Genomic DNA, 15,654 nt, shown 5'->3' with positions numbered 1-15,654 from the left:
ATTGTATTTTTACATTTCATTTGCCAGCGTTTATGCTCCTTTCTATTTTCCTCACTAGGATTTAACTTCCACTTTTTAAAGGATGCCTTTTTGCCTCTCATTGCTTCTTTTACTTTGTTGTTTAGCCACGGTGGCTCTTTTTTGGTTCTCTTACTATGTTTTTTAATTTGGGGTATACATTTAAGTTGAGCCTCTATTATGGTGTCTTTTAAAAGTTTCATGCAGCTTGCAGAGATTTCACTTTTGGCACTGTACCCTTTAATTTCTGTTTAACTAACCTCCTCATTTTTGTGTAGTTCCCCTTTCTGAAATTAAATGCTACAGTGTTGGGCCGCTGTGGTGTTTTTCCTGCCACAGGGATATGAAATTCAATTATATTATGGTCACTATTACCAAGCAGCCCAGCTATATTCACCTCTTGGACCAGATCCTGTGCTCAACTTAGGACTAAATCACTACACAATCAATACACACACACACACCCCAAACAAAGGGAGTGACAAGATGGAGGATGACTCCACAAGAGAACCCTTGAGGCAGATGAACAATTCCCTAATGCAACCCCCTGGGACCGCTCACCCAGGAAAGAATGGAGACACTCAAGATCCCTGTCCACCATTGCATACAACAGTATGTAGAGTCAGCAGTACCAAAGACAACTGAACAACTTTAAAATATCAACATAGACACCTACTCATTCTCCATTACTAGTAGATCCTCAAACCAAAGCAACAAGTGCTGTTTTTTTGTCCAGGATATCTGAGGCATCTAGATACTAAAAGATTGGTCTCACACAACCTTCTCAATAATATTACCTACAAGGGAAGATATGAAACTGGTTGACAGTTAGCCAGTTTGTCAATGTCAAGAAATAATCTCTTGATCAGAGACCATATACAAGTAGTCTTCAAAAGAGATTGCACCCTGCCTTCCACAAGGTGTTAACAATTCCTACGAACATCACACTGAGCACCTTTTCACTGGTGTTCAATAGTGAGGAAGGACATGGGTCTAAAATTACAGTTTCTGATACAAGGTTTATCCAACTCCAGTGCTTGTGAATTATACCAGCTGAAATTCAAACACAGAAAACCTAACAGTTATTTTACCCAATATATTGCCTTGCTATTGTGGATGCAGATAATTTGGCCCACATCTGAACTATTTTCTCTGCAACACAAGAAATGTCTTCACTAAAAAAAATGGGTCCTTGTGGCACCTTAGAAACTAACAAATTTATCTGGGCATAAGCTTTTGTGGGGTAAAACCAACTTCATCAGATGCATGGAGTGGAAAATACAGAGGCAGGTATAAATACACACCACATGAAAAGATGGGAGTTGCCTTACCAAGTGGGGGATCAGTGCTAACGAGCCAATTCAATTGAGGTGGAAGTGGGCTATTTTCAACAGTTGACAAGAAGGGGTGAATACCAACGGAGGAAAAATCACAATAGCCCACTTCCACCTTAATTGAATTGGCTCGTTAGCACTAACCCCCCATTTGGTAAGGCAACTCCCATCTTTTCATGTGGTATGTATTTATACCTGCCTCTGTATTTTCCACTCCATGCATCTGATGAAGGGGGTTTTAGCCCACAAAAGCTTATGCCCAAATAAATTTGTTAGTCTCCAAGGGCTTGGCTACACTTGCAGATGTAGAGCACTGGGAGTTAAACCATCCTTCGGAGAACGCAGCAGAGAAAATGCTGCTATGTGTTTACACTATCAGCTGCAAGCACACAGGCATGGCCATATTAGCAGCTCTTGCAATGCCACAAAGAGCAGTGAATTGTGGTAGCTATGCCAGTGTGCAAGTGGCTGCAATGTGCTTTTCAAATGGGGATGGGGGGAGAGAGTGTGACAGGGAGTGTGTTGTGTGTATGTGGGGGGAGAGACAGTGTATTTTGGGGGGCTGAAAGCGTGTCAGCATGCTGTCTCGTAAATTCAGATAGCAGCAGACCCACACCCTCTCACACACGCTCACAACAGCAGCATTCCATACTAATTGTTTGCTTTGTTCCAGAGCAGATAAGCATGCTGGCGGTCAGAAACGGAGCTTTGAAAGGGGATAGCCACATGCCTGCAGCCAATTTCAAAACAACGAGAAGAGTGGCCACTTGACTTCAGGGGATTATGGGACGTTTCCGGAGGCCAATCACAGCGCAGTAATGCAACACTTCGCCCACACTGACGCCTGGGCGTTTCAGCCAGGGCGCAGCAAGCTTTAGGCTTCTCGTGGAGGTGGATTATCAGGAGCACTCCAGCTGCAGAGTCCAGGTGCTCTACATGCCTTGCCAGTGTGGACACCTCAGGAGTTAGGGCGCCAGGGGTTGCTTTAATGCGCTCTAACTTGCAAGTGTAGCCGAGCCCTAAGGTGCCACAAGGACTCTTCATCGTTTTTGCTGATACAGACTAACACTGCTACCACTCTGAAACCTGTCTTCACTAAGACACTTGAATCAGCAACCTCTTGGAGATACCCCAGATTAATCAGAATGTCAACTCCTTGAAACAAATCTACTGATAAGACTTTGTAGATAAAGAAGAGTTTCATATCTCTGTTTTGTTACCCATACAATATGTGGTGTAAAATTTCAAAAATTCTTTTACACCATCAGTCAGATTTCTCCATAGACTTCTGCACTGGCGCTCTCGTTATCTTCCCTCTCGCCTCATTTGTCACAAGCCACCTCTAAGCCGCGGTGACCGATGTGTACAAAGACAGGGAATAATATGCTTAAAGGGAACTGCACTAATATTGAAAAGAAAAGATTATAAAACCCTATAAAAACATAAATACAGTTGAATGTTGGAGAACCAGCACTCTTACTCCACTAAATATTGTCTCTTTAATATTCCACTTACATTATTTTAAGAGGTTATTTATGACAACTATATATAAAGTTTCCACATGGAAATTGACCTTCAAGCCAATGTGTCTCTTTGAAATATCCTTTAAATGAAAATGCTTATATGTGTCTCCTGTTTACTAGAGCGGATATTTAAAATTATTAAATAATACAAAGGTGGTGGGTTGTTGTTTTTTTTATGGTTTCCCCTCTGCACCCATTTTTCAACCAGGTACTTAAAACTCCTTAAAACTAAAATAATCTTGTATTTTCAAATTTTGAAATATTAAGTTGAATTTTTTTCCCCCAAAAAGAAAACATATTGAAAATAAACTTTCAACCAGTTCTTGTATTTACTATGACTTCCAACCCAATTTCAGGGGACATTTGTGGCAATTTCGAGCACAATATTAAGATATACCAGTCTTATACACATACCAACTCTTTTTTCTAAAAGGTTTCCCTGTTGTGCTAGCTTAATAGCATGGATGTATCCGAAGGAGGACTCATATCCCAGCATTTCACAATAGATTAGTCTCACCATACATTCTTTCATCAGTCTCTGAAATACCAAGAATGAAATATTACGAAATTTAGAATAGTTATAAGTGCTCTGTTCCTTTTTACAGCTCTAACATATTGAGGTTTGAGACTTTGACAAGTATATATTATAAACAAAAAGCACTACTTTTTCTAAACACAGAATTTAACATTTCTAAAATGAAAGTTTATCAATATTTGATGTGATACTAATCTTTCAAAACAAATTTAAGTTAAACTACAACTGAACTTCATCAAATTCCATGCATAAATATGTTATCTGGTTATGAGTGGCATCCTTACAATCAAAACAAAATTATGACCATCATGGGTATTAAAATGAATAGTCACAAGGCACTGTACTACCGTACGTACAATACCACAAATTACTCCACATCCCACTGTTGTTGTATCACCAATGGGAGGAAAGTGGTCAGTGCAGTCACAAATGGAAGAGGAATGGTTCCACTAAATACTTTCTCTATTAAAAAACATTTTTGTAGTGCGGACCACAACTTTATAAAGCCAATAATGATTGACAGATTAAACATGATCTTGCGGTGTGACAATGTCGCAAAAAGACAGATATCATACTAAGGGTCTGTATACACATCGAATTATTCGGGAATAATTATTCCTGAATAACGTCATGTGTGGACAGACCTATTCCGGAATAAGAGCATCCACACATGGAGTTATTCTGGAACCACTTTTACTCTCTAAATTCACATGCTACCTTAATCCAAATTAATTTTCAAGTACAGCTAATCCCTAGATTGCATATACAATGGAACTGCATGCTAGGTTAGAAAGGTAATTGTTATGAACACAGAAGCATGCTTGTCTGAAATCTGTAATGATTGGTCTCCATTAGAGAATTCCTTGACTAATCTCAAGCAACCAGTGGGTGGTAACTTGACAGATGGTAGAACCAGTGTTCTGAGACAGCACAAACAGATGGGCAGGAGAACTCTAAGGGTACGTCTTCACTACCCGCTGGATCGGTGGGTAGTGATCGATCAATCGGGGATAGATTTATCGCGTTTCGTCTAGATGCGACAAATCGATCCCTGAATCGATGCCTGTACTCCACCTCGGCAGGAGGAGTAAGCGGAGTCGACAGGGGAACCACTGCGGTCAACTCACCACCGTGAGGACAGCCAGGTACTAAGATACTTCAACTTCAGCTATGCAAATAGCGTAGTAACTAAAACTTACAACTGTTGTAGTGGGAGCAGAAACTGTTGCTTTCAAATTAGTTTGTTCCTGTTGTATTAATTTTTCTTCCTCCTATAAAAGAATAATTTAAACATTTTTAAGATCTTGCATAATTTTGGAGGGGTTAAAAAAAAGAAACAGATGATGGCAAGGAAAGCATGAACTATTAGAATTCTATCAAAAATAATTTATATAATCTTACGTTCTTCATTTGTTTTTTGTATAAATAATATTACAAAGCTATTACACTTCCAATTTCACTAGATTTACAGCTTCAAAGGGTTTCACTAGATTTCCATATACTGTTTTTTTTAAAGTACAAAAAATGGTACTTTCCATATCTACACTTTCATCTGCTCACTCTTCCATTGGCCTGTATTACAGTATACATAAGTTTATTGATTTAAAAGGGTCTAACAGTACTTCATTTATATTCTTGGACTTGGAAAATATTTTAAAGTGCACAGTTTTAATACATGCCATTCAAAACAAAAACTGCATTCTGCAGCCATTTTGCAAGCTCAGCAAGCTTGGCCCTAGTTAGGACTTAGGCCTGGTCTACACTAGCGGGGTGGGATCAATCTAAGTTACGCAATTTCAGCTCCATGAATAGCATAGCTGAAGTTGACGTACTTAGATCTATTTAGCGCGATGTCTTCACTGCAGTAAGTCGACTGCTGACGCTCCCCCGTCGACTCCACCTGCATCCCTTGCCCTGGTGGAGTACCGGAGTAGACGGGAGAGCACTCGGCGGTCAACTTATCACGTCTTCACTAATGCGATAAATTGACCGCTGCTGGATCAATCGCTCTGGAGGTAAGCGTAGACATGCCCTTTGATGAGACCTCTAGTGCCTAGACAATTACACTGGTAATTCAGCCAGTAACACCCTTTCTTCTAAATCAGTATTTGAAATAATACACAGCATGGTGTCAGGGAATGATACAATGCATTATTTTGGACGACAGATAACACTAAGGTCCTGCCCACTTGTACAGCACGCACTCTTAGAAATATAAAGGGATTTATCTCTGTATCCTGGCCAAGTTACATCATCTTATTTACACCTACTCTAACAAAAACTGATCACTGTGTATTGCATTCATATTTACTCCCTGTACTAAACTGGAAAGATGGTCCAATGGGTAGGGCTCTAAACTCTGGCTTTGAGATCCTGCTCTGTCACTGCCTTCCTGTGTGACTATGGACAAACCATTTAACCTCTTGGTGCCTCAGCTCCCAGTCTGTAAAATAGGGATTTACAGCACTTTTCTACCAGAGGTGAAGTAAGCATACTAAGTATAAATATATTAAAGGTAGGGTCACTAATTTTGGTTGGACGTATTCCTGGACATTTCATCACATGACAATCTTTAATTCCAAAATCTTTAATTCCTAGAGATTCCAGGACAATCCTGAAGGGTTGGCACTCTAATTAAAGCCTATGAGGCACCCAGATTCTATTGTAACTGGGGCCATATCAATAGGCAGGGTGGGTAGAAAGAAAAGTATGTTACTGAGCAGGGCTGAACAGGTGTGTTTCACCCCAGAGGCAGCTGCCAACACCTGCTGACCTTCCACATTCAGGCTTTTCTACCCCACCCACGGCAGGGGCGGGCGGAGCTGCTTGGCCGAAAACCCGTCTGCTCTAATACCTGGCGACAAGGACCCCCGTGGCTTCACGCCTGTCCAGAACATGAGACACACGCGGCACGGGAAGCCAGGGACATGGGTGAGAAGGGAAACCGCGGACCCAGCCTCCCCGCTCGCTTTCAGCCTGGGGTGGGGGGTGCAAGGCCATGACTACAATCAGTGTTGAGATGGAGCCGGTTCGCACCGGTTCGCTAGAACGGGTTGTTAAATTTAGAAGCCCTTTTAGAACCGGTTGTTCCAGGAGGGCAACCAGTTCTAAAAGGGCTTCTAAATTTAACTGGCCAAAAGTGGCGCCTTAGGCTCCAACTCCATGGGTGCTCCAGCCCTAGAGCACCCAAGGGGAAAATTTGGTGGGTGCAGTGCACCCACCGGCAGCTCCCCGCCCCACCCCCGGCCCCAACTCACCTCCGCTCTGTCTCCGCCTCCTCCCCTGAACGTGCCACCCCGCTCTGCTTCTCCGTCCCCCCCCAGGCTTCCAGTGAATCAGCTGTTCGCGAAGGAAGCCGGGGCAGGCTGAGAAGCAGACAGCGGCTTTGCACTCAGGCCCAGGGAGGCGGAGGTACAGGGGGGCAGGGAGGCGCGAGAAGGGCCGGCCGTGCTGCAGCAGGTAACCTGGGGGAGGCCCGCAGGAGAACCACTCCCCACCCCAGCTCACCTCTGCCACCCTTGACCTGAGCAAAAAGCTGCCGCCTGCTTCTCAGCCCTCCCAGGCTTCCCACCAAAAAGCTGATTTGCGGGAAGCCGGGGGGGGGAAGAGAAGCAGAGCGGGTCAGCGCGTTCAGCAGAGAAGGCGTAGTGGAGGCGAAGTGAGCTGGGGCCGGGCGCGGGGCAGGGAGCTGCCGGTGGGTGCTCTCCACTCACCAAATTTTCCCTGTGGGTGCTCCAGCCCTGGAGCACCCAGAGAGTCCGTGCCTAAAGCAAAACTTTTGATGTGATCAGTAGGGGAATGGCCACTCCCCCTGCTCCCCCCCAAGCTACGCTCCCCCACCCCTAGGAGCCAGAAGGACCTGCCAGATGCTTCCTGGGAGCAGCCCCAGATAAGCACCTCTGGGACTCCCCACCTCGCCCCCCAGCAGGTGCCTCTGGCTCTTAGGGGTGGGCACCCACTACAATGGCCCATGAGACCCTCCTGCCCGGTTCTGGGGGCAGTCAGGGGACAGGGGTGGATGGCATAGAGGTCCTGGGGGGGGGGGTTGGATGGGGCAGGAGTGCCAGGGGGTGGGGGTGGACAACGACCCCCTCGTGGGCTAAGGAGGGAACCTGCTGTTAAGATTTTGGCAGCTCATCACTGGCTACAATTGACAGGGGAGAAGGTCCGGCCGGCCAGGGCCCAGCCCCGCTGAGCCACCCCGCTCCCCCACCAGCCCGTACATGTTTGGAGGAGAGCGCAGTGATGCTCCGGATCAAGCCGCCCAGCCGCGAGGTGGCCGAGAACCGACCCGGGCCCCCGCCAGGCCCGGCCCCCGGGTCGTGCTGCCCCAGCAGGCCGGGCAGCGCGCTCAGCGTCCGCTCCACCACGTCGCTCATACCCGGCCCAGCCCCGCCGCCGGCGGCGGCCCCCCACTCGCAGGCTGCCGCCTCCCGGAAGGGCAGGGCCTGCTCCCGCCCCCGCCGCCCCGCACTTCCGGTTTCCCGGACTGAAAAAACTTTATTGAGGCGCCTGGCGCGGCCAGCGGACACTGGGGCGCTGCTGGCGCGGGGAGAGAGGCGCCTAGAGCCGCGGGCTCCTGGCCTCCAGGCAGCCCGAGTCCCCGCCAGGTGATGTGGGACCTCAGGGAGCCCTGGGGAAAGCAGCGACCCCCGCCTGAGCACCAGGCCTGGTCCCGCAGACCTGAAGGGCTGGGGCCCGAGGCGCTGCCTAGGAGCCCCTGCGGGCGGCAGCTTATACAGTTCTCCCGCGCAGGCCGTATGGATCCACCCCAGCGGGCTGAGCATGTGGGCCGAGGCCCCGGCCCAGAGTAGGAGTCCGCCCCTTTAGCACTGTGGGCTGCTCTTGTCAACTCTGGTTTTCCCCCTAGGACCCTTGTCTGGGCTTGGGGGGCATGGAGACTTGGCATTCCCTCCGGCACGGAGAGGGGAGAGTGCCCTGCTCATCAGCTTCACCTCGGCACAGCAAGTGGGCTGCATATGGACACGGCTCAGTTGTGTGAGGGAGCAGAGCTGGCCATCTGCTGTGCGGCTCCCTGCTTTCGCCACTGATCACCATTGGTGAGTGGCAACGCCCAATTCTTTGAGAGGTTTCCTGGCCTCCCTTAACTCCCAACACCCTGCCACACACAGCTTGCTAAACCTAAAGGTGGAGCTGAAACACCGCTTTCTAAACTGGAGCGCACAGCTAGGGGATTCAGTCTTTACAGAAGGATCCTGGAATCAGACAGGACTGCTCGCACAAGGTTTTGAAACTTGGCAAGATTTGCTTTAGGTAACCTCTCTTCATAAGTCCTTTCACAAAATCTCAAAACCCTAGGATGGTCACTCATCCTGCCAACCCGAGAGGGACGCAGTGGTTGGGATAGGTTAGTAAAATACTTATTTTGATGTGCAAAAGCTGTGACAAATCAGTTACATGCTTTTAGGTCTTTATTCATCTGTGAAAGTCTGAAAAGAATGAGTTTAAAGTTAAGTAGCAGAATTAACTGAATTTTCAGATCCTTTATTCCAATGGAAAATATCAATAAGAGATTTTTCTCTTTTTCTTCAGTAGCAAAAACAACAAAATAAACCCCAAAGAAATAAATTAAAATGCCCCAGGGGGCTAATTTGTTAAAGTTTTTCTCAGTAGTTTTTCATTTAGAGATGAAAAATTTGTTTTTACAGCATCCGCTCTTGAAAGTGAAGAAATGTGTGTATACCGTGGGACATGAGCTTGATCTTTCAACAATGAAGTCAGTGGGAGTTTTGTGATTGTCTTCAATGGGAACAGCATGGATAAGGCTGAAAAACAAAATGTACAATCACACGCTGATTCAGATTTCATAATTAAATTGAGAGATCGTAGCAATGGACGATCATTTTCTCAGTTGTGATTGTTTTCTTTTGTACTGTGAAATTATTCTCTCCAGACACATTACACATAATATTCAGTAAGCATCTACTTTGTAAATAACGATTAATTTAAGAAGAGTTTCTTTTTGTTGTATATTAAGGTTGTTCTTTTCCTCCATCTTGTTTTAAATTCTGATTGACAGTTTTCTGTCAGTGTAAATGCAGACCGAGTAAGTAAGGAGTGAAACATCCTACCCAATACCTGATCTTTTTTGTTTTTAAGAAGCCCCTTTTAACCTTTAAATTATTAAATCTGAATCAGTTTCTGTTAAAGTTCAGTTTCTGTTTTGTAACCTGAAGAGTGTAATTATCAAAAGCTAAAGCTTGCTTCTTTTTTTTTTTTTTTTTTTAAACTTGGTTCAGCAATAAACATTGGGCTGGATCCTATGGTATAGTGTCATAGAATCATAGAAATGTAGGATTGTAAGGGACCTCGATAGTTCAACTAGTCCAGTCCCCTGCAGTGAGGCAGAGCTAAGTATTTTCTAGACTGTCCCTGACAAGTGTTTGTCTAACCTGTTCTTAAAAACCTCCAATTTTGGAGATTCCACAACCTCCTTAGGTAACTTGTTCTAGTGGTGTGATGCAGCTGCTGTACCAAACAGCTAATGGAATGTGGTTGGAGAGACCATATAGTCAGCCCTGGTACAATCACATCAATGTAAAATGGATTATCCAGTGGCATGAAGCTCCCGAAAGGCTTAGCCACCTCCATTCTGCTGGCATAGCGGGTGTGGCTGGAAGAAAGCATGTGCCAATCTCTGGTTGTGGTTTTAGCTCCTTAGAACAACTGGCATCAGTGAAAGCAGCCCTCAGCCTGCTCTAGCTCTTATGCTGGGCAATTGGGCCTGTTCACAGTGGCCCTAGGATCACAGGAGCGGAAAGGTGCCACCACAGCACCACACCGTCCCTACATGCATTCTGTACACTTCAGACAGACCCAGGATCTGACACAATGTTATGGCTTGCTTGTTTGTTTCAGTACTGTCTCTTTAACTAGCATGTGGTTTTGATACTGCAAACACTAACATTATTATTATTTATATTACCGTAGGAGCCCTGTTTATGCACTAGCACCCCATTATGCTAGTTGCTGTACAAATACAGAACAAAAAGACAGTCCCTACCCCAAAGAGCTTACGATCTAAGTATGGGACAAGAACAACAGCTGAATACAGGTATCTGGGGGAGTATAAGGAAACAAAGAGACCGCATTGGCCAGCATGACAGGCTGTGGGTCTCAGTATACCAGCAGCTTAATCATTTTCAGGTAGTTGGAGGCATCATGGCAAAGAAGAGCCTTGAGGAGGATTAATGAGGTAGTTTTGTTGATGTTTGTGGGGAGCTCCTTCCAAGCATGAAGGGCAGCATGAAAGAAAACACGAAGGTGCTTGATTGAAATTTTAACAAGTGGGTGATGGAAGTTGTCTTCATAGGCTGGTCAGAGGCAGGATTTGACATCTAAATAGTGAATCAGACAGAATAGGTATGGTGGTGATAGGCCATGAAAGGCCTTGAAAATGAAGACAAGTAGCTTATGTTTGTTGTGATAGAGAAGGGGGAGCCAGTGGAGGGATACAAAGAGAGGGGTGACCTCATCAAAGCGACTGGCTAGGAATATGATCTTTACAGCAGCATTCTGAATGGATCTGAGCAGGGCAAGATTGTGTTTGTCAAGCCCAGAGAGAAGGGTGGTACAGTAATCACTATGCAAGACGATGAGAAGAACCTTGATGAGAATTTTGGTGGGTGGATAGGAAAGACCATATCTTAGAAAAGTTATGCGGAAAGAATTAGCAAGATTTATAGAGCCCAAATCCACAGGTATCCACAGACCATTTTTGCGGATCGCAGTGTGGATGCTGATACAAATTCTGTATCCACACAGGGCTATACAGCATACGCTGACCTGAACAGAATTGCTGGCGCCCAGCCTGTAGGCTCCAGTTCAGCTCTCTGAATCACACAGCAGTGTGCTGGGCATTCTGGGAGTTGTAGTCCCCTGATTACTTGGAGGGAGGAGGTAAACTACAACTCCCAGAAGGGACTGAGCCAAGCACCATAAGGTGGGGTTGCTCTTTAAATAAGCAGGCGGTAAACTGCATGCATTAGAGACCCTGCAACTGGGTTGGGGTGTCCAAGCTCCCCACAGGGAGGGCAGCATTGCATAGAAGGACCCAGAATTATAGCCTCCCTGCCTGAAGCGGGGAAGGAGGTACGGCAGGGTCAGAGCAGGTGGCAGGGCAGGAGGTCTCTGGGGGGAAGTGGGGCTGGGAATTGGGTGCTTGACACAGCCCTGTGTCACTACTGCGCAGTGACCTGTGGAGCTGTTTAGAGCCCTGCAAATATGCAGATATCCACAGACTATTTTTGTGGATCGCAGCTCCAATGCTGATACACTTTTTGTATCTGCGCAGGGGTCTAAAGATTTAGGGATAGCCTGGATGTGAGAACGTAGAGAGAAGTCCAAGTCCAGGATGATGCCCAGGAGTTGGTCTGATTCATATGATTTTGTTGCTCTCAATAGTAGTACTCATACAAGCAAGAGCCTTAGTAAGTAAGCCTTCACATCAGTAAGGGTTTGCAGAATGCAGCCCTTGAGTGTCACTTATGATTTTTGTTCCACTTTTAAACTAAACCTAAGATTTCTTAGCTGTGAAAAATAATATTTGTGGTGAGAAAGTGAAAACCTTGAAAGTCATGAGTCTGACTGTCTTCAGATACCATTTTTTTCCCCCATGCAATACTCCATCTTTTCCAAATAGGATTCATTTTATATGATCGCATTTAGGTCTAGTTTCACAGATATTATATTACAACAGGTTCTAAAGGCAAAAGTCTTGTTGTCCTCAGCAGTTTGACACTGAAGGAGCTTAATCCTCATTTCAGTGGCCCCTATCTTTTGCTTTCTTTGTCAGTCACATACCTCAGGCTTTGGCCATGACTCAGAACTGCCCTGAAACACAACAGTGTAACTTCCCATGCTTCTATATGGAAGGAGAATCTCACAGATGATGCTAAGAGTGGAACAGAACACGCATCAAGACAGCAATGGCATAAATATGTGGAGGAGGGGACCACTGTGGCTAACTTACAACCTCAGTCTAGATTTCAACCCCTAAAGGCAAATGCACTGTTTGTCTATTCATTTCTCTCTGATCTCTGAGATCAGGCATTTCTAGGCCTGGTATACTGGGATTTTCCACCAGTTGCTACAAGCTATGCTCACATAATCGTTGATGTATTTTTGAATACAGATGTGAAAGCTTTTTTCCATTGCTGAATAGTAAATAGGGGAAAATCCTAGTCCCACTGAAATCAGTGAGAGTCAGTCAGCTTGCTCATGATAGCAGAATAGCAGGCTCTCCATTTTGCTAAGGTTGAATGCTCACTTCCATTTAAAATACAGACATGCACCTTTTTTTTTTTAGTTTTGCATGATTTTCTCAAATTCTTTTTGGATTGAAATATCCCATATTTAATTTCAACCCAAGGATTAATTGTTTTAGAGAGTGAGCAAACTGTGTCAACCATTTTTAAGTTATATGATTGCAAGGGAAAAAAATTTTTCCTTATATGTCTGATCATAACATTTGACTTGAAGATAAAAGCTTTAAATTGGTTGGCTTGTTTTTGTACCTCTCTGATATTAACAAAACAACTAGGAGGAAATTCAGGTCTATAGTTTAGAAAATTAAAATATTTAAAGTTGGCAATTTCATGAAGATGTATTAAAAGCTTTCTGTTTGTGTTCTTAGATATTTTTAAGGACTAAATTTGTTAAGGACAACACAGTTTAGAATATCCCTTTTGAAGACATCCTACTGTGTGACTGAAGCTGGCAAAACTGAGCTTTGCACACTGCATGTCTTCAGTTAAATGAAGATAATTATTCTCTTAGTGAAGATGATAGAATTTGCATAAGCTCTGGAGGATGATTAGCTCAATTTTATTATTTATTATTTTTATTGTGGTAGCACCTAGAGGTCCTAGCCCCATTATAAAAATAGAACAAAGACAATCACTGCCATGAAGAATATGTAATCTAAGGCCTCAATTCTGCAAAGAGTTACATACTTGACTAATTTGATGTGCAGTGAGTAGTTCCAACAGGACTACTTGCCATGCATAAAGTTATCCACATATATAAGTATTTGTAGTACCAGGGGCCAAGTCGCATGTTATGTGACTTACAAGCACTGTTAAGGATGACCAGTTTTGGGTATTTCTATTATGGATGATTCAGGTTGGCTAATAACTCTTTTCCTAACAATTTCTTTCTTTCCCTTTAAATAACAAGGATGCTTAATGTGGAGATTTAGCATTAATGCAACATTAAGGTAGAGAAATAAAGAACACAAAATAAAACTGCTCCCTTCGCGTAAGGATGCAATGTTGCATTCCTGTAATATATTCAATTCCTGCTTTTCTTGTTAATCATAACCTGAAGAGTGGTTATATCCCAAAATGTGACTGTAAAATAATGTTGATGGGATCAAAATTTATTCCCAGTGTCTGCATGTCAAATGTACTCAATTTACCAATAAAGAGTTTGGATTTTTTAGTTGCTATTCCTTTAAATTCGTCCTGGCATTTGACTGTCCAATTGTCTGCTTTCTGGCTCATGCGTCATCACCAGTAACAAACAATTCTACAATAGGAGCTTATTTGATAGTGCATGAGCCAAAATAGAATACCACACGTGCTTTTTGCCGTCTGTGTCTGCAGTATGAAGAGAAGTAGGAAAGAGTAAAAACTTATTTTTGTCTGTAAAAAAAAAAAAAAAAAGTAGATGATTCCAAATAAAGCCACAGATTTATTGAGAAAAAAGGTGGATATTTTTTACCAAGTTACTTTTCTGACAGTGATATTCCTTCAGTATAGTGTGATGATTAAAGGAGAATGTGAAAGGAAGATATTGATATAATAGGCATCACAGAAACCTGGTGGAGTGAGGACAATCAGTGGAACACAGTCCTTCCAGGGTACAAAATTGGAAGGACAGAACAGGTCGTGCGGGGTGGGGAGTGGTACTATATGTTAAAGAAAATGTAGAATCAAATGAAATAAAAATTTTAAATGAATCCACATGTTCCATAGAATCTCTATGGATAGTAATTCCATGCTCTAATAAGATTATAACAGTAGGGATCTATTATTGACCACCTGACCAGGACGGTGATAGTGATGATGAAATGCTAAGGGAGATTAGAGAGGCTATCAAAATAAAAAGCTTAATAATAGTGGGGGACTTCAATTATCCCCATATTGACTGGGTACATGTCACCTCAGGATGAAATGCAGAGACAAAATTTCTCAATACTTTAAATGACTGCTTCTTGGAGCAGCTGCTACAGGAACCCACAAGGGGAGAGGCAACTCTCAATCTAGTCCTGAGTGGAGCGCATGATCTGGTCCAAGAGGTATCTATAACAGGACCGCTTGGAAATAGTGACCATAATATAATAACATTTAACATTCCTGTGGTGGGAAGAACAGCTCAACAGCCCAACACTGTGGCATTTAATTTCAGAAAGGGAAACTATGCAAAAATGAGGAGGTTAGTTAAACAGAAATTAAAAGGTACAGTGACAAGTGAAATCCCTGCAAGCTGCATGGACACTTTTCAAAAACACCATAATAGAGGCTCAACTTAAATGTATATCCCAAATTAAAAAACACAGTAAAAGAACTAAAAAAGAGCCACCGTGGCTTAACAACCATATAAAAGAAACAGTGAGAGATAAAAAGGCATCTTTTAAAAAGTGGAAGTCAAATCCTAGTGAGGTAAATAGAAAGGAGCGTAAACACTGCCAAAGTAAATGTAAAAATGTAATAAGAAAAGCCAAAAAGGAGTTTGAAGAACAGCTAGCCAAAAACTCAAAAGGTAATAAAATGTTTTTTAAGTACATCAGAAGCAGGAAGCCTGCTAAACAACCAGTGGGGACCCTGGACGATCGAGATACAAAAGGAGCACTTAAAGACGATAAAGTCATCACAGAGAAACTAAATTCATTCTTTGCTTCAGCCTTCACAGCTGAGGATGTTAGGGAGATTCCCAAACCTGAGCCGTCTTTTGTAGGTGACAAATATGAGGAATTGTCACAGATTGAAGTGACACTAGAGGAGGTTTTGGAATTAATTGAGAAACTTAACAGTGACAAATCACTGGGACCAGATGGCATTCACCCAAGAGTTCTGAAAGAACTCAAATGTGAAATTACGGAACTATTAACTATGGTTTGTAACCTGTCCTTTAAATCAGCTACTGTATCCAATGACTGGAAGATAGCTAATGTAACGCCAATATTTAAAAAGGGCTCTAGAGGTGATCCTGGCAATTACAG

The 15,654-nt window shown here is 43.6% G+C and overlaps 1 protein-coding gene and 1 long non-coding RNA gene across 4 annotated transcripts in view; one reads left to right on the top strand and one right to left on the bottom strand.

Annotated features, from left to right (window-relative positions):
- The window catches only part of AP4E1 (adaptor related protein complex 4 subunit epsilon 1), a 33,436-nt gene extending 25,589 nt beyond the window's left edge, over window positions 1-7,847 (bottom strand). For 2 of the 3 annotated variants that reach the window (XM_073303871.1, XM_073303874.1), the window contains exons 1-3: window positions 7,634-7,847; window positions 4,610-4,681; window positions 3,290-3,413 (exon numbers count right to left, since the gene is read on the bottom strand). In XM_073303871.1, the coding sequence (XP_073159972.1) occupies window positions 3,290-3,413; window positions 4,610-4,681; window positions 7,634-7,789 (352 nt within the window). In that variant the 5' untranslated portion in view covers window positions 7,790-7,847. The remainder of the gene's footprint in view (window positions 1-3,289; window positions 3,414-4,609; window positions 4,682-7,633) is intronic. The other variant, XM_073303873.1, reaches the window with a different exon arrangement.
- A 54-nt stretch (window positions 7,848-7,901) lies between these two features.
- LOC140894938 (uncharacterized) lies at window positions 7,902-9,281 on the top strand. The gene is made up of 2 exons (XR_012153999.2): window positions 7,902-8,778; window positions 9,080-9,281. It is a non-coding gene; the product is annotated as an uncharacterized LOC140894938 (long non-coding RNA).
- The last annotated feature ends 6,373 nt before the right edge of the window (window positions 9,282-15,654 follow it).

The sequence above is a fragment of the Lepidochelys kempii genome, chromosome 10 (genome assembly GCF_965140285.1).
Source record: "Lepidochelys kempii isolate rLepKem1 chromosome 10, rLepKem1.hap1, whole genome shotgun sequence".
NCBI lineage: Eukaryota > Metazoa > Chordata > Testudines > Cheloniidae > Lepidochelys > Lepidochelys kempii.
Note: the sequence above shows the minus strand (reverse complement) of the source record. Positions and strands in the feature narration are given on the sequence as shown.